At 44.5% G+C, this 23818-nt stretch overlaps 1 protein-coding gene across 1 annotated transcript in view; it reads right to left on the bottom strand.

Moving 5' to 3' along the window:
• The window catches only part of Gad1 (glutamate decarboxylase 1), a 45321-nt gene that overhangs the window by 14683 nt on the left and 6820 nt on the right, over positions 1–23818 (bottom strand). Inside the window, exons 4-10 of the mRNA XM_045147474.1 lie at positions 19341–19499; positions 18007–18249; positions 11655–11745; positions 3755–3867; positions 1557–1672; positions 1396–1475; positions 1120–1174 (exon numbers count right to left, since the gene is read on the bottom strand). Of these exons, the coding sequence (XP_045003409.1) occupies positions 1120–1174; positions 1396–1475; positions 1557–1672; positions 3755–3867; positions 11655–11745; positions 18007–18249; positions 19341–19499 (857 nt within the window). The remainder of the gene's footprint in view (positions 1–1119; positions 1175–1395; positions 1476–1556; positions 1673–3754; positions 3868–11654; positions 11746–18006; positions 18250–19340; positions 19500–23818) is intronic.

Consider the following 23818-nt stretch of genomic DNA (forward strand, 5'->3'; position numbering starts at 1 on the left):
TTGTTGGGTCACTTATTCATTCAGCGGGTTCTGGTCAGTGACTTTTACATGCCAGGTCTCGTGGCGCTGTGGTTGCGGCAGGGAACAGGACACATGAAACATTCCACCATGATGGAGTTAAGATTACATTAGAAGTATATACAGCATTCTTCCATGATGAGTTATGCAACAAAACTAAAGGATGTTTATTCTACATGAATATTGTTTCATGTTTGTTTGGGACAATGTAGCTAAGTATTTCACTGGCCCAAGTCTGCAAAAAAAAAAAAAAAAAAAAACAAAACAAAACCTGCAATTCTATCACTCTGTGGTGCTTATAGTTATTAAATCATTATTTTTACATAAAAAGTAGGGGCTACATACTGTGAAAGCTAAAACAATAATACATGTTAGGATGTGGATGGATTTGGACAAGAAGTAAGTGAATAAACAGAACTCAGATTGGGGAAGTCTATGAGGTCATAGGGCTTTTGAAGCTCAGCTCCCTTTCTCCTCCTTGCTTGTAGAAACATTTCTATACACCTCCCCTTGGTGTGTGTGTGTGTGTGTGTGTGTGTGTGTGTGTGTGGTGGCGGTATAGCCCACAATCACAAACCACGTGTTCATAAATTGCCTGAAAGCTAGCTACCTGGCAGGAGAGACTTGGGGATGCATCTGTTCTATGAAAATTTTGCTTAACAGAGTTTGTTGAGGCTGGATTTGCCATGTACCACAGACCATCTGTTAGGGTATGGGGGGCACTTTGCTAGGCAAACTCAAATGGTACTTATTCAAGTGAGATTATATTTAACAAGAAATAAGGAAAAAGTTCAATTTGGCTCCACCTTTATGACACCTAGTAGATGATTTATTGAAGAACATCAAACTAATTATTTGGAATAACGGTAATTTATTGGATGAATACATTTTTCATTTTTCACAAAGAGTAATAGATATTTTGTAAACTCAGCTTTGAGACCAAATCCTTTCATAAGTTGGAAATAAATTATTTGAGAATAGAATTTTAGAAATATAATAAATAATCTCATTGTCAGGTTTTTTTTATTGTATATGTCAGAAATGAGTTATTTTTTTTAAATCTGTATTCACTGGAATTTAGATATACCGTATTGTGCATACCTTTTGCTTGGCTTCAAGAATCTTTGCCTCTAAATCAGCTGGAATTATCTTCCCCCTGTAATTAAAATGAAGAATCAACAAGATTACACATGAAGAAGAAAAAAAAAAAACTTTAGCAGTAGCAGCAAAAAGTAATTTAATCTGGTATTTTCAACAGTCCATTAGCAGCTTGGCACACTGTACTGAGCCAGTCCTTAAGCACAATAAAACAAATTTAACAGATGAACACATTTAATACATCAAGAACCCAATACTCACCCCCCCCCCCTAGCCTACCTCTCATTGCACTGTATCAAAATCACATTGTCTGTTCCAAAGCCAAGTGCTGCCCCGGCTTTCTTTATGGAATAGTGACTCTGCAACAAATGGAGGTTTGAGATTAAAAGTTGGATAGTCCCTTGGAAAGCAGCAATGCATGAGTCCCAGCCCCTACTCACGTGCTCTGAGGTGAAGAGGACCAGTTTGGGAACAGCCGACATGCCCTGTGTCTTCACTTCTGGGAAGTACTTGTAGCGAGCTGCCATGATGCTGTACATGTTGGATATGGCTCCCCCTATCAGTGAGCAGACACATGTATTGGGGATCTGTCATTATTGGTTTTTAAAAAAAATATATATATATATATATATATTTGCTTTATTTTTATGTATTTATTTGAGAGTGACAGACAGAGACAGAAAGAGGCAGATAGAGAGAGAATGGGCGCGCCAGGGCCTCCAGCCACTGCAAACGAACTCCAGACGCGTGCGCCCCTTTGTGCATCTGGCTTACGTGGGTCCTGGGGAATCAAGTCTCCAACTGGGGTCCTTTGGCTTCACAGGCAAGCGCTTAACTGCTAAGCCATCTCTCCAGCCCTAAAAAAATATTTCATTTATTTATTTGACAGAGGGAAGGAGAGAGAATGGGCTTGCTAGGTCCTCCAGACACTGCAAACGAACTCTAAATGCATGTGTCACCTTGTGCATCCGACTTATGTGGGCCCTAGGGGATTGAACTTGGATCCTTAGGCTTCGCAGGTAAGCGTCTAAACTGCTAAGCCATCTCTCCAGCCCTGTTTGGTTTTTAATATTTTATTTTTTATATTTATTTGAAAGAGAGAGAGAGAGAGAGAGAGAGAGATTTTAACATAAAGACTGAGCAGGTCTCTTAAGAGAAAAGAGATGGGGAAGGGCAGTATCTGGAAAGATTTTGCTTGGCTCCCCTAATGTCAAGCGTTTCCCTCCCAACCCTTTCTTTCTAAGAATGTAAGCAATGGGGCAGTTTGGCTAGAGCTGATTCATGTATTCCAGCACCTACAGAAACCCTACACAGAATGTAGGAAGAAGTGGTCAGGGTGGCTGCAAAGATATGGGTGCGTTACAACTTCCCAGCTTTCATTTTTCTGCCCACTGTATTTACTGAATAAAGATAAATCTGCTCCCCATCCCCACTTCAGAAAGACAGAGAGTAAAGGAGCTTACAGAAGGAAACAGTACAGTGATCAGTTACCAGCCTGTGTACTCTATTCAACAATAGCCTTGCTGAGTTATGGAGCCAGTTTGGTGAGCTCTAAGTTTATTTAAAAAAAAAAATCATGCCTGGGCTGGAGGGATGGCTTAGTGGTTAAGGCGCTTGCCTGCAAAGCCAAAGGACCAAGGTTCAATTCCCCAGGACCCAAGTTAGCCAGATGTACAAGGGGGCCAACGTGTCTGGAGTTTGTTTGCAGTGGCTGGAGGCCCTGGCACATCCATTCTCTCTCTCTTTCTAATAAATAAATAAAAATTAAAAAAAATCATGTCGCCCTAAATAAAGATACCAGGAGAACAGAGATAACTATGTAAAATAAATCTGGCCAATATAAACTAGCCATTTTTTTTTTCCGTTACTTGAGAATGAAATGAGCAAGTGTGTGATCTGCTTGAATTGCCTGAACAATTCTATGATCTTATTTCTTCTCTTCCTCTACACACAATCATACCCTCTCTGACACTACCTTATGATTCTTCCCTACCTCTAAGAATACCTGTCATTGTCTTAAAGATTCTTATCAACCTTGAGCTAGAGATTAAAGTAGGTAAGAATATTGGGTAAAAGTAGTTAAGTGATCATCTTGATTCACTTGTCCCAATATCCCTTTGGCATGACCTAGACACACAGCCTATCTTAGTTAGTGCACAGGGAATCTAGCAGTTTAGCCAGCCTTCAGTCATTCTGACAAGGGTAGGTAGGTAGGTAGTGTTCAAAATATGTTTTTTAAATTTTTTATTATTTTTAAATTTTTGTTTATTTATTTGAGAGCAAGAGAGAGACAGAGAGAGAGAGAGAGAATGGGCATGCCAGGGGCTCCAGCCACTGCAAACGAATGCCACCTTGTGCATCTGTCTTATGTGGGTGGGTCCTGGGGAATTGAGCCTCGAACTGGGGTCCTTAGGCTTTACAGGCAAGCGCTTAACCGCAAACCATCTCATCTCTCCAGCGCCAAAATATTTCTTTTTAAGATCACTGAGTCATGGCTGACATGTGTTAATAAAAGGGACAAGAACATTTTCACACCATTATTTACTTGATAAACCCACATTTATTGTAGTGGTCTCATGAATTGCAAAGATCCATACTGCCAACCTTGATGATAATCAGTAAGAGAAGAGAAACCTACCGGGAGAAAATATCCCGTCACCGTCTTTGCTTGACCACCCAATGACCTCCCTCATCTTCTGAAGTGTTATTTGCTCCATGAGGACAAACACTGGTGCAATTTCATACGTAAACCTGGAAAGGTAGGAGGAGGATAGAAACAAAGACGCAACACCACTTATTTGGGGGACACAGACAACTGGTTTAGTACTTGCATTTGGGTCCTACCAAAAAAAAAAAAAAAAAAAGCCCTCAAAACCACTACAGTTCATTTCCTAGAACTGCATAGTTTCTAGTCCTAAGATGTCAGCAACCAGCCTGGACCACCCCAGGAGGTGGAGGAAGGTCCTCTGTGCTGCTCCACCAGCAGAGGGATGCTTTTCTTTTTTTCTTTTTTGGTTTTTCGAGGTAGGGTTTTCACTCTAGCTCAGGCTCTCCTGGAGTTCACTATGTAGTTTCAGGTTGGCCTCGAACTCACGGTGATCCTCCTACCACTGCCTTCTGAATGCTGGGATTAAAGGCGGGCACCACCACACCCGGCAAGAGGGATGCTTTTCTGTCTTAGGCGTGATTCACCCAGAGGAACAGAAGGGACGATAATGATTTTTCTGTGTCCTTTTCACCTTTACGATTGTAGGACAGTGCAAATAAGAGTTGGAAATAAAATGCAGTTTAGGTTCTACTTACAACTGATTGTTTTAAACCATGTTTTTTTCTTTTTTTTTTTTGGCATGTCCATTTGTGCGTGCTGGTGTATGAGTGTGCATGTGAAGGCTGGAAAACAACCTTGAGTGTCGTCTTCAGGGATCTGCCTCTCTCTGCTTTCTAAGCTCTAGGACACGTGCTGACATGTGTTAATAAAAAGAAAAGGAACATGTTAAGACCATGGTTTCTGTCCAGGTGGGCTCTGGAGCCGGAGTGTACGTTGGCAAACACTTAACCCACTGAGTTCTCTCTCGAGCTCTAAACCATTTTACAAACTGGCTGCCACTTGGATACTCTATAAAAAGCAGGGCCAAAGTTTATCTTTCAAAAACAATGTAAACATCTGAAAGCTGACTGTGAAGGTAATTGGAAATATCGACCCATGTCTTAAAGATCTCAATATAATTATCTACATGGATTTCCTCCTAATAATACCTAAGGACAGTTATGTATCTATAATTCCTTGAAGTCAATATCTCTCAAAAATAATTCTAAGTGATGATTTTCTAATTTCAAATTATAAATAAGAAGATGGTCAACTGGTATACTTAGCGAACTATGGGCATCAGACCTCCTGGCAGGTTGGATGTTTCTCCCAACAAAGAGATGTAAAAACAGCAAGCCATGCTCCTGTCAAAGCAATTCAAAGCGGAGGCACCAGGCAGTACAATAGTTAGTGCCACAAGTTCAGGGTGCCAAACAGGGCTCAAGAGGAATCAGGTGAGGCCCATCCACAGAAACTCGAAGAGCCTGAAGACAAAAGGATATTTACTAAGCTATGAGGCTCTTCGTCTTTCCGGTTTGAGTTTGAACTTCTAAAGCATTAGGGCCTGTGGGCTGGGCTCAGATCATCCTTGCTGAAGAGAGATGCCTAGACTGCCCCACCAAGTGATATAGGAGGTGTTAGCATAAGTTAAGTGGTTTGGGTTGAATGCCGCTGTTGAAGACTAATTGGAGTTCTTCTTGCTTAATGATTTAGAGAAGCTCTTTGCAGGAGGGAGATAACTACAGCTGTATGTAAGACACAGGTGAAGCTGGTGGGCCTTAATCATGGAGGGAAAACACAACCACATTAATCACGTGGCAGTACAAGAGGACACAAAGATCCAGGAGGATCCTCAGGATATCACTGCTGGGGGAAGAATTTTGTTTAGAAAAAGAATATGTCCATTTTCTTTGGGAAGCCCCTGGAAATTGGGAAGGAAGACCCTTGGGAACCATGTGTTCAGTTACCATCACCTCTGCAGGTCACAATCATGCTTTGGTTCTGCTCTGAGCCCCATCACCGTAGCAACCAACACTCCCTCATGTCTGCTGGCCTGATAAAGGAAGAAGAAGAGAAGGATTCCTGGTTTAGCCTGGGCAGCTGAGTGTACCAAGAGGAAAACGCACGTGGTATATCTCCACACTCCTGAACAAATGTGTTATCGGTGGTTCCACTGATTTTTGGAAACATTGGAATGGCAAACATGTCCTAGTGAAGTACTGGTGGCAGTCTGGTTGTAAAATCTCACAATTCCAAATACCAAATAAGAAACCTCTCTGGGGTGAGACAATGACAATGGAATCACACACCATTTCAGAACCATCTCAAGGACTGGATGAAAGTTAAATTAGAGGCAAGTTGGGGTTAGATGGCCAGGCAGAATCCAGGTGGAGAAGGGAAAAAGGCATAGAACTTAAGACCAGGGGGTAGGTTTTCACAGTATGCTTCATGATTTGAATCAACACAGGCTCCCTGTTTGCATGAACTGGCCTTCCTGTGTCAGGGCCAGGAACCTGGACATTGCTCTTAGAATGAGCCAGAAGAAGAGAACTCCATCATGAGACTGTCTGATCACAGCTATTTCAGCATCCTTAATCTATGCTGGGTTCTTGAGTTTTAAATCTTTCCTTCAGTTCTGATCATTACATACTGACTGTAACAGAGATGCTATAAGACACCATACCCAAGCTTGTGGAGGAAGGTTATGGGCTGAATTCAAAACCCTGGTTTTTGACCTGAGCTGCATCTTTGTTGGAGGGTCCCTGCCTGGGTCTCAAAGATCAGTCATCCCACAAGTAACACCAAGCTTCTCCTGACTTGTGATGTCCTTCCTCTCCTAGAAGCTGGGAGAAACCTTCTGCAAGAGAAGAGTTAACGCAGGCCAAGGACAACTAGACATTTGCAGAGTTTCCTCTGGATGCTTGCTGGTTCATCCTGGGCCATGCTTGCCATCACAGTGGAGGTGCTGCTGTGCCCATAGCTTTATAGAAGGCTTTGAAGTTCACCCGAGGGCAGTTTGTGACCTTACTGAAGTTATGGACTCCTTCGGGAATCCTAGGAAGCTGTGATCCTAATCGCCAGGTGAAAGATGGGGATGTGTATATTATACTGTAAACCACTGTAGGAAATTCTCCCCTAACAATCTTGGCCCCAGTTTAGCAACCCCTTCCTTACATGACCAGTGAAGGTGATGAAATCAAAAGATCAAAGGTCAAACATGGACTCAAAAGAAGGTGGTGAGATGCAGAATTCTGAGTACATGGTTATGTTTTGGGATCAAAGAACAAGAAAATAACCCTGTGGAAAGTTCTGAGATATAGTATAAGAACGTAGATTGAAGGAAGGATTAAAATAGCAAGAGGGTGACATTCATGGATGAACATAGAAAGGAAAATGTTGAGGCTCTGTAAATACTGAGTAGGGAGGGAAGTCAGCCACGTTCCTGTGGCTTAGTGTTCCTCACCAGTGGGACTTCCTCAGAATTACTGAACACTGATTGTCAAGATGCAGTCTTTCTCTTGTGACAGTTTTCCATCACCAACCCTATCAATTTTCCCTCCCATCACTAAAATCTGTTTAGGGTTATAGTTCACCAAGAGCAAAGACTACCTTATTTAACTTCCTTAAATGTGATCACAGAACTAAGCACTGGCTGAACAGTTGCTATGGGAAATGTTATGTGTGACTTCTGAGATTTTTTAGTAGGAAGGAGTATGTTCCTATTTTTCCCTTTCTCCCTCCTTTCTTTTCTCCACCTTCCTCCCTTTCTTCCTTCCTTCCTCAGCCCTCATTCCTTCATACCCTCCTGCCTCCTTTCTTTTTTTAAAAAAAAGTTTATTTATTTATGAGAGAATATGGGTATGGTCCCTTGCCACTGCAAACAAGCCAGATACAACTTTGTGAGTCTGGCTTTATGTGGGTGTTGAGGAACTGAACCCTGGACTGCCAGGCTCTGCAAGCAAGTGCCTTTAATTGCTGAGCTATCTCAGCCAGGTCCCTGCCTCTTTTCTTCCTGAGTTCCAGAAGACAAAGTAATGTTCAGTGCTCCTATAGTCACTATATAATGTGAGGTGATTGCATAAGAGAACTTCATACCACAGTATGAGTCTGACAGGCTCCAGGAACCTGGATTCTTGGTAACTTTTGGACTAAGGACTTGCTTTCTTTCTTTTGTTTTTCAAGGTATGGTCCCACTTTAGCTCAGGCTGACCTGGAATTCACTATGTAGTCTCAGGGTGGCCTTGAACTGACAGCAATCCTCCTACTTCTGCTGAGTGCTGGGATTAAAGGCATGCGCCACCATGTCCAGCTAGGACTTTCTTAAATGAAAGACTTTCTTGTCAACTATAATGACACTCCACTTAGACTTTTCCCTACAGATGTGACAGGTGTCATATATATATCTCCAATGGTATATAACTTTTTAAAAAAATTATTTATTTGAGACAGAGAGAGAGAGAGAGGCAGGGCACACCAGAGCCTTCAGTGGCTGCAAACAAACTCCAGACGCATGTGTCCCCTTGTGTGCATGTACAATATTGTGCACTTGCGTCACTGTGCATCTGACTATGTGGGACCTAGAGATTTGAACATGCATTCTTGGGGTTTGCAAGCAAGTGCTTTAACTGCTAAGCTATCTCTCCAGTCCTTCAAAGGCATATATCTTAAAAGGTAACATACTTGAGGGGAGCTTAGTGAGAACCTCTGTTATCCAGAAATGGTGAGAGGTAGAAACAAGAGAAGGCAACCATGGGCGGCTGCCTCTCCAGGGAGCATGCATTGCTGTTTGTGTATCCTAGCTATTGTTAGTCTTCAGAATCACTCGTTAGGTTGGCTAGTCTTGCCTCCCATTTCCTAATGAAGAAATGGAAGTCCAGAACAATGCCGAGACTTGTGTGAGGTCCCAGTATGTTCCAGAGGCAGAATTTCCAGTTCTTTGTGTCACAGTCGCTTTGCTATGACAAAGGAGAACTGCTTACAGCGGGCTCTGCTCTGACAGCCTGCTCCTCCGCGCATGATGACTGGTCACTCCACAGGACATGTCTCCCATGGAACCTCTATGAAAATGAAATGACAGATGCTCGAGATCCCAACATCATGGCAACCAGTGGTGACAGATCCTGCCATTAAGGTTATGCATTGCCACCAGGTGTTGGAGGGTGGGCTGCGCAGGTGTTCTTGGTGGACTGGCTTTGGAAGAGGAGAGTGGTATGTGACACGAACAGCTACACACATGCAAAGTTTTCTTTGGCCTCTCAGTGGCCTTTGTCTGGGACAGCAGGTCTCAAAGCCGCATGCGCAAGCAGGTGTAAAAGCATGAGTATAAATGCTCTTTCTTTGTTACCCATAAGACACTATCACTGCCACCTAATGAATATAACAGATGGGTTCCCTGAAAGGACTTTCCAGAGGAATCCAGTAATACTGCTCTCTCAACAGGGTCATCTAAATCCCATGGGGGTTGGGGGAAAAATGACCATTTCACCAATTAAATCACGATTTGCCACAGACCAGATCTTTTTGCCATTCTTTCCCAGACATATTTGGCGTTCCCAGTTGAAGAAGGAGTTACTGTCACAAGGGAGAAAGCTGTCACATGTCATGCTCTTCCAGGGAGCTGGCTGAGGACACTCTAGATGGTGGCTTCTGCTTCCTCAGACAATGCCTGGCTCTAGAACGGACAGGAAGTCTTTCACTGTTCTAAATAACCTTCTCTATCGATCTGCTGGGATCTGGTCATATTTTATAAATCCCTCCTGTTCAGAACAGAGGTAATTACTATGTGTCATTTAGCTGGGCTGGCCTTGACCTCAGATGGCTGGGACATACTTTAGTGTTTCAGAGCTGAGCAAAGAGAAGAGGAAAAGATTTGATTTTGATTTTAAGAACACAGACCCCAAAAAAGGACAGTTTGTGGGAATATTCTGGTTGAAGAAAGGCTTTTAGGAGAATATCTGGTCATAAATAGTTCACAGGGGTTAATTACTTTTATTTATCTTGAGATTGGCTCTATGCCTTAGAAGTTTTAAGCAGCAACACAAGATCTACAGAATATACACTTCAAGACACTGGGTGAATTCAATGCCTATATTACTGTGGGTACTTGAGCCTAAATGAATTTGGGGAGAGGCTGGGATATTAACCCATAGCCTTGAGCATGACAGGCAAGTAATCAAGTGATCTATCCGTGTACTACACCCCCTCAATCCCTTTTTCTTTTCTCACTTATTTTCTAAATTTTGGAGTTAAAACAAACTGTATTTTGTTGTTGTTTTGAGGTATAGTCCCAGGTTGACCTTAAATTCACTATGTAGTCTCAGGGTGGCCTTGAACTCATGGTGATCCTACCTCTGCCTCTCAAGTGCTGGGATTAAAGGCGTGCACCACCACGCCCGGCTCACAAACTGTATTTCTTAATTTAAATGGTTTCTTAGTATTCAATGCTACACTGAAGCATTATTGTCTTTTTCAAGTTATAATTAGTAGATTATAATGTTGGCATGTGCTGATATATTTATCTCACAAATCCCAATACAGCATTAATTGCAAAGGGGAGCTTTGTGTTTGAGGAGATCGTCCAAGCCCTCACATGTCCACCCTCACTTCCTCCTAGACTTCTAAAGTCTCAGACCCAACTCTGGTTTCCTGTGACTTGTGAACAGTAGCAAGAAACCAGTTTCAGTTTTGATCCATTGCCTTGTTATGCCCTTTAGCACTGAAGGCTTCACTTGTTTTAAAATTTCATCAGTGTTGTTTTAAATTAGAAAACACAAAACAGTGATGCTTGACTAACAGAAGCCTTTCTGAGTGCAGTGTTAGTATGTAGCGTTAGATAGCCTGGAAACACACAGGAACAATATATAACTTTAAAATGCCCTTTTGGCTTTAGGACTGGTCATAGTTTAAGAAAAATAGAACACCTTGAACTTTAATAACTGGCATTCCATCTTGATGTCAGATGGAATTTCTTACTTTCATTTTTCACATTCTACTTTGCAGTGAACTTTAACAAGTGAGTTGGGGGTTGGGGTGCAATGGTATCCTTAGCATATCTAAGGCCCAAGTTTGATCCCTATGCCACTAAATAAATTGCTTTTGAATATGGCCACAAAAATTGATACCCCTATAATTATGATATAGCTATTATTAAATTGTTATAGGAAATTGGTTATTTTCCCTTACATACATTAATTAAATATGATGCCATTGTCTGGATGTGTAGAGAGTGGTAAAACATCATCATTGATGTGAGGAGAAAAGTCACTAGTCCTTACACTGATGCCACATATTTGTAACCTGTTCTTATCTACAAAGAGGATGCAGGAAACTTTGGGGTGATCATAAGAAAGCCGCTTATGTAGTAACATAACCCCAAGACCTCGGAATCAGTTTCATGTAAGTTTATGAGAACTTGGAAATAAATGAGAGCTTTGTCTGTCTAAACAGGTACGGTGTTTTGAAAATGTTAAACTCAAGAAAACAATGCATTATTTTGAAAAGAACATGTAGTATACCAGTACCAGCTAAATTCCATTTTAGAATTTCCAGTTAAGCAACAGATAGATAAAATTGAATCGCACCTTTATAATAGCTTTAATTATGCCAGAAATATGGCCTACATGATAAGGATCAATGTATTTGGAAGAGAAAAGGAAATCAAAATCATATCCTCTATCAGACATTTTTAGATATATATTTTGAGAAAGTCTATTAACATCAAATTTCTCACTGAAGTTTCCAAGCTAATTATTACTTTTCATGAGCATGCTTGTTACATTATTCAAGAACAGTTTATTAAATATCTACTATTAAGCCAAACCTGCGAAAACCCTAAAAGATTTTATGAGGAAGATGAACTCTGAGAAAATAAAGCCATTGGTATTGAACTTCTAAAGCAACAAGCCATAGCTATACATTATGACCACTTTTATAGAGACTTCATGAGACTTACATATTGGTGTTGGCAGTTGATGTCAACCATTCACCAGCTAAGCCAATGATATCCAAGCCAGTGGAGAGCTGGTTGAAAAATCGAGGATGACCTAGAGAGATAACAGGTAGTGTCAGGACAAACCCTGACTCTTCAGGCTCCCTTCAAAGCAAAAGAATTCATGAATAAGCTCTCCATCCTATGGTCTAACAGGGCTCTCCAAGGATATTGGAGAAGGAAAGGTAGGTTGACCACCATATACTAACCATTAGCATCTTTAAGGATTTTCCCAGACTGAAATGTTTTAAAGCATCATGCTTTTTAAAACTTAAAAAAAAATTACTTATTTATTTGAAAGAGAGAGAGACAGGCAGATAGAGAATGGCCACACCAGGGTCTCTAGCCACTGCAAACAAAATCTAGATGCATGTGCCACCTTGTGCATCTGGCTTATATTGGTACTGGGGAATCAAACCTGAGTCCTTAGGCTTTGCAGGCAAGCACCTTAACCACTAAGCAATCTCTCCAGCCCTGCATCATGCTTTTAAATTTAAAAAAAAAAAAAAAAGAAGAAGAAGAAGCTGGGCATGGTGGCACACGCCTTTAATACTAGCACTTAGGAGGCAGAGGTAGGAGGATCACCATGAGTTTGAGGCCACCCTGAGACTACATAATGAATTCCAGGTCAGCCTGAGCTAGAGTGAGACCCTATCTCAAAAAAAAAAAAAAAAAAAAAAAAAAAAAGTATCATGAAACTAATCATGTTTTCCAATGTCTTATTTGTTGACCTTCACATTAATTCCTTTGCCACATTTAATTTTTTAGTTGCTTAAAGGAGGCAGTCAGGCCGTGTGTGGTGGTGTGTTGACCATGGTCCCATGGTCCCAGCATGTGGGAGGCAAGGACAAAAGGATTACTAGTTTATAGAAACTTGGGCTAAAAGGTGAGACCTTGTTTCAACCCCCTACTAAAAGATGCTTCAACTTTTATATCAATATCTCAAGGTTTTTAATCACTGGATGAAGACTGGCTCATGAAGGAGGCTGCAGTACCAAGTCCTCGGGTGTTCATGCGACCGACCATTACTCTCTGTGATAAATATGATGTCAAGCATCACCGTTTTTGGCCCATCTAGCGTCAGATGCCCATTACAGTAACAGAACTGAGCTAACTGGTCACTCTGCTGACCCAGTATCTCCTTTATAAATGGACAGACTAGTCCTCACTCTCCCTGGGCTGCCTTGCAAAACAGTGTCTGCTCTGCAACTTGAAAGCCCTGTGGAGCTCACTGCACTTTTAACGGACTCTGTCCTTGGCCAATTCAGGATGGTTGCCAAGTTTTTGGCAACTTGGCACTCGCCAAAACTCAACCCCACATCAGCAGGCTTGGCTTCCCTGTCACAAAGGAATCAACACAGGCGATGATCTAGGGACTGGGTGACAGAGAGCTGGTGATGGGCAGATTTGCTGACAGCTGTGATCCCGGTGGAAAACACTGCCTTCGTCCGTGAATAACTGTCACAGCTGGTGCTTGAATGTTGCCGGCCTACGTCCCTCCCTGAGAATCTGCTCTTCCCTAGGTATGAGGGGTTCTCATTTGGAACATCTGAACTATGATTTCTTATATCACAAGATACAAATCCCTGCACCACACAAGTCCTTGAAGATACTCATTTCTAGAAAGAATATAAGAATCATAAACAGTGAATTCAGTGTGCACATAGGGCGAGAGTCCAGATGTTTGTGTAGGCCAGTCTAAGAAGCTTCATCTATTCCACTTCACTCTACCCCTCACTCTGCTCAGGGCTGACAGCATATATGGTACAACATAAAGAATTCTGTGGGAATCCATTTAAACACATATGCACCTGCCATTTGAAAATTTTAAAAAAGAAGTCTTTTGTTTTGAGCTAGCACTGAGTCAAAAGTAAGTGCAAGGATACTTTATTTGATGACGTACAAAACCCCACAGCATGGCAGAGACAAAACATGAACAGAGACAGAGACTGGCACAGAGTGAAAAGAGGACCTCTTTTCATCGAAATATAAAGTACCAAGGTCTGCCATCCCCTTTTAGTGCAAGGCTACAGCCTTCTGCCCCTAGAAGCTTATATCAGAATTTCTATTAAACACAACACTGGTTACACTTTAATTCCTTTCCTCCTTCTTCCCTCCCTTCCTCCCTCCTTCCCTCTCTCCCTTCCCCCCCTTTTTCATCTCTTCCTCCTTCCCTTCCTTCCTTCCTTCCTTCCTTCCTTCCTTCCTTCCTTCCTCCCTCCCTCCCTCCCTCCCTCCCTCCCTCCCTCCCTCCCTCCCTCCCTCCCTCCCTTCCTTCCTGTTTTATATAGGGCTTTGATATACAGCTTAGGCTAACCTCCACATGAGGTTCTCTTGCCTCTCTGCCTTCCAAGTACTGATATTATCTGCCTATGTCACCATTCAAGCCTTAGATTTCAATGTCAACCCTGATAGACAGGGCACTGAGCAGCACATGGTTTAATGTCAGGGGGAGAAATAAAGTCATTTTTTTAAAAGAAAAGTTTTTCAGGCTGGAGAAAGGGCTTAGTGGTTAAGGCGCTTGCTTGCAAAGCCAAAGGACCCTCATTTGATTCCCCATGACCCACATAAGCCAGATGCACAAGGTGGTGCATGTGTCTGGAGTTTGTGTGTCTGGAGGCCTTGGTGTGCCCATTCTCCCCCCCCCCCCTCTCTCTCTCTCTCTCTCTCTCTCTCTCTCTATATATATATATATATATATATATATATATATATATGCCTTTTTCTCTGTCTAAATGAATTAAATATTTAAAAAAATAATAAAAGTTTTTCAACAAATAAGCTGTAAGGAAAAAGATGGTACAAATCTATTGACTAGGAGACATAACCAAACTACAGTGTGAGGGACTTATCTGGATCCTAATTCAAGTGGATGTAAACAAAATGAACCAAAATATTTATACAATCACAAGGCAACTGAATATTTCATAGTATCAAGGAAGTGAAAAAATTTCCAGGTAGATTATGGAATTTTTTAAAAAAAGAATTCTTGAGGATGAGGAAGATGCAATAATACGATGCAAGGAATTTGCTTCCATACAACAGGGAAGAAGGGAAGTGGGTGGAGGTACAGGTGAAATGAAGTTAGTAGGAACGGAGAATACTTAAAGCTGGGTGCTGGGTACATGAGGCTCATTATACAATTCCATTTTTGCATAAGTTTAAAATTTCCATAATGAGAAGTTAAAAAAAGAACAACCCCAGAAGCCCAGTAGATCCCGTAAGTAGCTGAGCTGCTGTGACTGCAGGTCGCCTAGGGTCTGCATCAGTTAATGGAAAATCTGCACATGCTGGTTCCTTTCTGAAAGAAGCCCTTCTGGAGAGCAGTTTCCACACACCATCCTTATCCCATCAATAGACCAACCAGGGCAGTAGGCTTTTGTGAGTAAAACCCAATTCATTATTTTGGCTGAATCTGAATATGCCAATATCATTTAAAAATTGCAGGGCTAGAGAGATGGCTTAGCAGTTAAGGAGCTTGCCTGCAAGGCCTAAGAACTCATCTGTAAGTCTCCAGGACCCACATAAGCCAGATGCACAGTGATGCAAGTGAGTAATGCCACACATGTACACAAGGGGGGACAGACATCTGGAGTTCATTTGCAGCAGCTGAAGGCCCTGGTGTGCCCATTCTCTCTCTCTCTGCCCCTTTTCCTCTCTCTCTCAAATTTTTTCCCCACTGTTAATAGATTCACTCTATTGCTCCCGTGTGCATATCCAGGAGCTGGAATTGGACATGGGCACTGCAATGTGCTTTGGAGGCAACTCTACCCACCACTATGTCCCCGTGCGGCACTGCGACGGTGTACTTAAACCAGTGCCTGCACACTGAGGTGCGGCAGAAAACTTGCATGTTGCTTGGGAGATCGTGAACTCTGTGAATGCAAATATCTGCTTCTGAAGCTACCGTACAGACCAAAAGTGGATGTCTGAATCACTGATAGGCTTTCTCTCACCATGAAATGCTTCCTGGTTTAAGGTGGCATGAAATGTTTTTATGACAAAATCATTTGAAGAATAACTCCGTTCTGGACCTTAATGGTAAAAAACAAAATATGTGGTCTCTAACTCTCTGAGAAACTGTGTGTAGAGAGAACTGACCAAGCACCAAATATTGGGCCAAAGCCAGTCAAGATGAAACATACACGAGGAATTCACTCTGGCTGTAATCTGGACAAACAACACTGCATGCTCTCCATCAGAAGCAGGTTAGTCACGGAGTCAGACAAAGGTGAGGTAGACCTGAGGTGATCAACATTTTCCTTTAACAATCAAACCATGCAGACTTTGTGCATATCATCGAGCCTGATCCATCCAATCATTGTTCAATAAAGCCCCACTTAGGCCAGTGGTGCTGGCAGACCTCAAAAGCTCTTTGGGACTCTTTATTTTAAAAAGTATCTGTGGCCAGCCTCATTAATTCTTTTGACGCCCAAGAGCCTTACTCAGCATTAGCTCCGTCAGCTTCCCTCGTCTTGGTCTTCAATCTGTCTTGCAATGGTTCAGGAGAAGTCATAAAGAATGAGGACTTGCCAGACCTTGGGGCTTCCCCTGTGGTGGTAACCATGCCTAGGACTCCCAATTCCTCTTTATTGCTGTGCTAAGAAACAGCTCAGACAGAGGTCCAAAGAATATTTGAACCTGAGGCAATTGGAAAGTGACCAGTGTGGCCGGAACTGCTGCTTAGAGAGGACTGTGCTAGCATGAATAAGAGGCAAGAGACCACCTAGAGGTCTCCTAGTGGGAAATAGGATATGGTAGATCGTGACTCATTTGGAATAAAATGTGAAGGATATGCAAGAGAGAGAGAGAGAGAGAGAGAGGGAGAGAGAGGCAGAAGCAGAAGAAACAGAGAACCTGAGACCCTGTTTGGCCTCATTAACATGATGGTTTGGATGGGTTGAATTGTATTCTTTTCTTTCTTTCTTTCTTTTTTTTTTTTTTTTGGTTTTTCGAGGTAGGGTCTCACTCTGGCTCAGGCTGACCTGGAATTCACTATGGAGTCTCAGGGTGGCCTCGAACTCTTGACGATCCTCCTACCTCTGCCTCCCGAGTGCTGGGATTAAAGGCGTGCGCCACCACGCCCGGCTTGAATTGTATTCTTTAAAAGGTATGTTCAACTCTTAATCCCTTTTTCCTGTGACTGTGACCTTATGCCCATAATCATCAGAGACTATTGGATTGCAACAGTGGATCCTCTCCAAGGACCCTCAAAGAGTATGACCCTCCCACCACCTTGATTTTGCATTTCCAGCCTTCAGAACTATAAGGGAATACATTTCTATCATTTAATGTCATCCAGTTTGCATTAATTCCTAATAACAGCCTTAGGAAATAGATATAAAAAAGGAGGGAAATGGGCCCAATTTTTCAGTGCCAGGGACAGATACAGGCAGGTAGGATTTACCAGGATGAAATAGGCATGGGTATGGAGGTGAATAGGTAAGGTGTGGGGCCCTATGCTCTCTTTATGTTCTCAATAGCCTGAAGCAAAGCAAGAAATGAGTAAGACCTATAACTACATGCCTGTATTCTTTTTGTCTTTTGTGTGTATATTTGTGTACAGGTGCATGCACACATGTATGCATGTTTGTGGGGTACACATGTGAGTGGAAGCCAGAGGACAACCTTGGGTGTCATTCCTCAGGCATTGTCCACTTTTTTTTTTTTTTTTTTTTTGGAGACTGTCTCTTGTTGGTGTGGAACTCCTTCTGTCTCCCCAATACAGGAATTATAAGGGAATGCTATCTTCTTTTAACTGGGTTCTGGGGATTGAACTCAGGTCCTATGCTTGCAAGGCAAGCCCATTTCCAACTGGATTATCTTCTCTGCTCCTAATTTACATTTTTGGAGGTAGTCATAGCTGAGGCTGACTTGGAACCCACTTGGCCTTGAACTCAAAGGGATTCTCCTACCTCAGCCTCCAAATGTGAGCCACCGCACTTTTTTATTTTTTTGGCTGTTTGAGGTAGGGTCTCACTCTAGCCCAGGCTGACCTGGAATTCACTATGTAGTCTCAGGGTGGCCTTGAACTCACAGTGATCCTCTGATTTCTGCTTCCTGAATGCTGGGATTAAAGACATGTGCCGCCATGCCTGGCTTTCATCTAGTTTTAAAAGAAAGGATGGGTGCTTTTGCTGGGTTGTTCTAGCTTGTTCTACTAGCCATTGCTGCCCAGAGTCCTTCTTGTCACCATACACTTATCTGCCCTGCCTCACCAGGCCTGTGCTTCTCCTCCAACTTGGCTTCCTACAACCAGCTGGGTGAGATGGACAGCAAGGGTGCCAGTGCTGGTCCACCTGGCTGTCACCCTTACCTGTGCGAACACCATACTTGAGTGTATCCCGACAGTCGACCAGGATCTGCTCCAGGGACTCAGGATGGTCAGAGAGCTCCAAGTTAAAGCCTTCCATGCCTTCCAACAACTGGTGTGGGTGGTGGAAGTCCAGCACCTTGGTGGAGCGATCAAACGTCTTGCGGATATAGTTAAGGAGTATGTCCACCACCTCCAGCAGGAACTGCACGGTCTGCTCCTCCCCATTCTTAGCTGGAAGCAGATCTAAGGAGGAGGAATCCAGACACTGGTTGTCACCTGCCTTGTCCTGTGGTTGTTGGCCCAGGGATCCCCACTGTCAGCCAGGATATTCTGATGGGCCTAATTACAATCAAGGATAGGGGTTCTCCTGGGGACTGCCATGCATTCTCTAAACAATTACACCTAAGCCCGCACACAGACATCTGATGCACGGGCTGGCATGCCACGACAGTAGGATGCTCATGAGGGTTAGAATGCTTTGAGAAACCACCAGCAACCTGCCAGCCAGCCATGGCAGCTGCCCATTTGCTGGATGGGCACCAGAAAATGGAAAGTTCTGCTGGCTGTTGGGGACCAGGGGTCCCTACACATCTGCCTTAGTGCCAATAATGTGCCTGAGCTGTGGACGGCGGAAGGTCAGGCTGCTGTGGGTACTGCTGAGATCTCTCCTGAAAGGGCCAGTGCTTCATGATGCCCTCAGACAATAATCTAGAACTGGAAGATGGGGTTCTTGCAGGCGACTTCATCTTTGGGGCCTGGACTTTGAGATATCTGGAGGTGGGCTCTGCAAGGCATTGCTAGCAAAAGGAGTTAGCCACAAGATACAAACAGAGGTCAGTCCCTGACTGAGTTGTCAGCATAACTGATGAGCAGGTTGTGGGGCTGTCCATGGTACTTGAGTCTATACCCTAGAAGGAATTGTGGGAGATCAACCTTAAAGCTGTTTCAGGGCAGACTAGGAAAGCATCCTAAAGACCTGCATTTGGGGATCAACAGGAACTAACGGAAGACCTCCAAAGGTAACATGAGTCTCCCATTCTTGGTTATGACACCCAGCTATACAGTTTCCCACAGGGTAGGTTTTGTGGGCGGCAACTTTGGGGGATAAATATTACTAAGAGGACCATTATGTTTTCTGATATGTAAGCTTCCTTTGGATTCTACCATTTTGGGAATGCTTAGTTTCTCTGTCAGTGTTAAAAAGCAGTTTCGTGAGGGTTCACATACAGTAATAACATTTGTTGAAAGACATAAAATTTCAGGGGAAAAAACAATCAAGACAGTCAAGGGAGGCCAACTGGCTACAGCTAGGTAGGAGGGGCGGGGAGGACCACCTCGGGCAAACAGGTTGGAGAAGTCGGTCTCAGTGCGACGGAAGCGGGTGTCGCGGTCACTGTTTTCACAGGAAAGCAGGTTCTTGGAGGACTGCCTCTCTTTGAAGGCGCTCACAAGGCGACTCTTCTCTTCCAGGCTGTTGGTCCTCTGCAGAAAGCCTAAGGCACAAGAAGCTGGCTCAGAGACAAGGGGAACTACCCGGTCAGCTGCAGGGCCCGGCTGACCCTCCAAGCAGGGCTCTCGCTTCTGCTGAGGAGGGAAGCTGCTGGAGTGTCTGCGTTATACACTATGGCACTGGCACTGCTCGCCTTCAGGCGGGGAGGGGCAGTGCCAAGTGTCATCAGTGGTACAGACCCAGTCATGCATGAGGGAGAAACAACAAGGCCCATGCTCCTCTCTGAACGTGACAGCAACGCAGAACTAAGTCAACTGGACAGCTTCCACTCCAGTAACCAGCCCCAGGATGGGGGTGTGGAAGGAAGGGACCCAGAGAGGATGCTGCCAACATTGGGTTCGTGGGTGTGCAACCAAAGGGAGGAGGACTGAGGAAAGCAGAGGGAGGAGGGCGAGGAGAGCAGGGGGAGGAGGGTGAGGGGAGCAGAGGGAGGAGGATGAAGAGAGCAGGGGGAGGAGGGTGAGGAGAGAGATCAGAGGGAGGAGGGTGAGGAGAGAGAGTAGAGGGAGGAGGGTGAGGAGAGAGCAGAGGGAGGAGGGTGAGGAGAGAGCAGAGGGAGGAGGGTGAGGGGAGAGAGCAGAGGGAGGAGGGTGAGGAGAGAGCAGAGGGAGGAGGGTGAGGGGAGAGAGCAGAGGGAGGAGGGTGAGGAGAGAGATCAGAGGGAGGAGGGTGAGGAGAGAGAGTAGAGGGAGGAGGGTGAGGAGAGAGCAGAGGGAGGAGGGTGAGGAGAGAGAGCAGAGGGAGGAGGGTGAGGAGAGACAGCAGAGGGAGGAGGGTGAGGAGAGCAGAGGGAGGACGGTGAGGAGAGCAGAGGGAGGAGGGTGAGGAGAGCAGAGGGAGGAGGGCGAGGACAGCAGTGGGATGGGGTGAAGTCCTGGTGGGTAGGGAAAATGCTTTCTTCTGGCATCTAGTCATAGTCACAGAGTTGAATACAAATGCAATTTTTTACCCTAAATATGCAGTGCAGCTCTTCCTGTACCACTCCTCCATTCATAAATATATTGGAGAACAAGACAACAAAGCTTTAAAATTTTATGGCCTTGACATTGATTCTATAGACACTTCCTGAGGACTTGTTGGGGGAAAGGTAGTTATTTATTTATTTAGATTTATCTAGCCTAAGGGCAGAAGAAATGGGACCCTTCCCTGTCTTATAGGAGCTTCAGTCTGCCAGTTGATGACCACTGTTGAAATACAAAGGAAGTCATCCAAGAAGTCCACAGAGATGAACTTGGAGGCCAGGTTGGATTTCTCAAAGCCTCCTCACTTCCCCTAAGAGCAAAGAAAAAATCTCTCCCATTCATGGTGTGCAGTGCCAATACCTCCAGCAGCCACAGGGAAGGAGGGTTGGACCCAAGAGGCTGGACAACCAGGCAACTTGCAGTATTCTCCCCCTCCTCCTCCCTCAGGATCCCCACCCTAAAAATCCACTCTTTCCTTGGCATCTCCTGCTCTAATATAGCCTCAGTCCTATCCCCAAAGGACTGAAAGGGGAAGGGGGGTGCAAATCTCCTTGGTGGCATCAAAGCTGTCTTTGTGGGTGTCATGATCCTTGGGAAATCACAATAGTCACACAGTAGGCTTGGGGAAAAAAAAAAAAACAGTGTCAGGAGGTGAAAAAGAGGAGCAAGTTAGTCTGGAAATTAAGCTCTTATTTTTCTGTGGGGTGGCAGAGGGATGCAGGCAGGTGGTGCTGATTAGCTTCCCCCCCCCCCACACACACACACAGGAGCCAGAGTCTGCTTTTGCCCGGAAGAATAAGAGGACAGAAGCAGCAGGCCCTTCCCTGTGCCCAGTACCTTTTAAATTTATCATAAAGACTCCAAAGGACACCAGAATTAGGGAGGTACATGTTTTTTTTTTCTGAGGTGGTGTCTCACTCTAGCCTAGGCTGATCTGAAATTCACTACATTGTGTCAGGGTAGCCTTGAACTCACAGCGATCCTCCTACCTGTGCCTCCTGAGTGCTGGGATTAAAGGCGCGTGCCACCACGCATGGCAGGAGGTACACTTTTAACAGAGCCATATGCTTCCATAAAGATGGGAGTTATGCCCTCACCCTTCCTTTTTTAAAAAAATTTTATTAGCATTTTCCATGATTATAAAAAAATATCCCATGGTAATTCCCTCCCCGACCCCACACACTTTCCCCTTTGAAATTCCATTCTCCATCATATTCCTTTTCTACTTTCTTCCACCTCCAAGTCTCCAGAGTCCAGAACTAGGAGCCAGTGAGCATCTGCTAGAAGGGATGCAGGATCCCCTGGCTCCTGATCCCTGTCACTGCTCCCCTTGTCCTAGAACAGTGGCTGTGGAATTTGCCTGGCTGGAGAGGCCCAGTCCATGTGACCCAAAATGAGAAGGTCCTGCCCAGAGGAACCCCGCTTTATAGTCTCAGGCATGTGCCTAGGCTTCTGACTCACTCCTGGGAAAGCTCGTGTCTCCTCACTTTGCACCCCCATTGGCCAGCAGCTGGAAGGACAGCCTCAGCCTAGGCTTTAGGAAATTTCCAAAGGAGGATTTCACCCAGGCTCACACAGAGGTGTCCTGAGGGGTTCGAGAGAACATCACGACTTCAGGCCTGCCTCCCATTCTGGAATGGCACTGCATGTCGTGTGCTAAGAATCAGACCCTTCTCTAGGTCCCCGGATTACGTCATGCACAACACACATCACATTACAATTTGTGTTAAGAGCCTTTAGTGTGACCGTGCGAGCTTTCTTTCTTTTTGCAATCCTGAGAATTGCTAATATTTCAACTTTTAGTTGGAATTGCCATTTCTTTCACTTGGCTTAAGGAGGTATTTTCTAAAATGCTGGCCTTCTTCAAATGATCCTCTTGGCTCAGAGACGCCCTGGAAAGATCTGTCTACTGCTCCAAGGATGATGAGGAGAAAGATGTGATTGAGGTGGGGGCTTTGACAATGGCCCTGGCCAGCAAGTGGTCCTGACAGCAGGAGTCCCTGGGGCGTCCCAGGGGGCAGGCTGTACTCTCTGAGTGAGGTCCTGTAGGTAACTAACTGGTCATGGGATTCTGCATCCTGGAGCAAAGGGCAATGCTGTGGAGGGAGAGCCTGCTATTGTGGCCAGTCAGCTAGCCAACCAGCCTCAATGGAAGATAAGGCAGTATCCTACCAGGACTCTCTCCGGGCTGCTGGGGGTTCCCAACTCAAAGGCAGGGGTGGGGGGAAGCTGGGAGGAACCAGACAGAGCGCACCTGGATCCCATAGCTGTGCACCACATGCGGATGCACGGCCAACCAGCTCATGGCCGAGCCCAGTACCAAGCTGCTTTGAGAAGGGAGCTCTTGTGTTTTTCTATTTTGTAAAATAGGCAAACAGCACACCTAGAGAAACCAGAAATAGAGGATACCTGAGGTCTCTCTCTATTTTTAAAGTGAGTGACTGATAGGGAATTCAACATGCATACATCATGTGGGCTCAATAAAATGGCTCAGGGGCTGTCACAGGCAGCAAGTTTGGGAGCTCTGCATGGATAAATGATGGAAAACCAAGGACACACTGGGAAGTCAGCAGAGCCCAGGGCCAGAACTTAGGCACTCTGGCGATTCTTTGTATCTGGGTCATGCCATCATGCCTGCAGCCACTCTCAGCTCCTAGCAAAACCTTGGGTTTCTTCTGTCTCATTACTCTCCCAGGGGGGTTCTGCCTGCCAAGCTAAGGGTACCACTGGAGACACTCATGGTGTTCCTTGCAGCTTCATTCCCTGGGGTAGGGGGGAAAGAAGGCAGCAGGGTGGGTAGGAGCTAAATCTTGGAGAGACACTGAGAATGCTCAGGGAGGGCTATAATTTGAGGGTGGAAACAGGGCCATTATACCCTCTGCTGACTTTAGGGGAAAGGGCAAACCAATCTGGACAAGGTCTGGTCAAGAAGGAATCCTCCAGGTACATGAAGGTCTGGGATGAAGGGGTGCGTGTGTGTGTGTGTGTGTGTGTGTGTGTGTGTGTGTGTGTGTGTGTGAGAGAGAGAGAGAGAGAGAGAAAGAGAGAGAGAGAGAGAAGTTAGGGCCCTGGATCCAGAGTCAATACTAAAAACTGTCCTCTGCTCTCACCAGATTAAACTGGAAAGCCCAGCATGGAAGATAAGTCCTCATGGTGTTTTGTTTTCTTCCAGAATCAAGCCTACCAGGGAGTCTTCTAATTCAAGGATCCAAAGACAGGACATTTTAGTGGAAGGCAGTTTTCCCTCAAGAGAAACACTCCTCTCTTCCCTCTCCTATTAATCAGGCTGTAACTTTCTGGAAATGAGAGTGTGTAAACGGGGAAGAAACTCTGAGGATGG

Source organism: Jaculus jaculus, chromosome 4 (assembly GCF_020740685.1).
Source record: "Jaculus jaculus isolate mJacJac1 chromosome 4, mJacJac1.mat.Y.cur, whole genome shotgun sequence".
NCBI lineage: Eukaryota > Metazoa > Chordata > Mammalia > Rodentia > Dipodidae > Jaculus > Jaculus jaculus.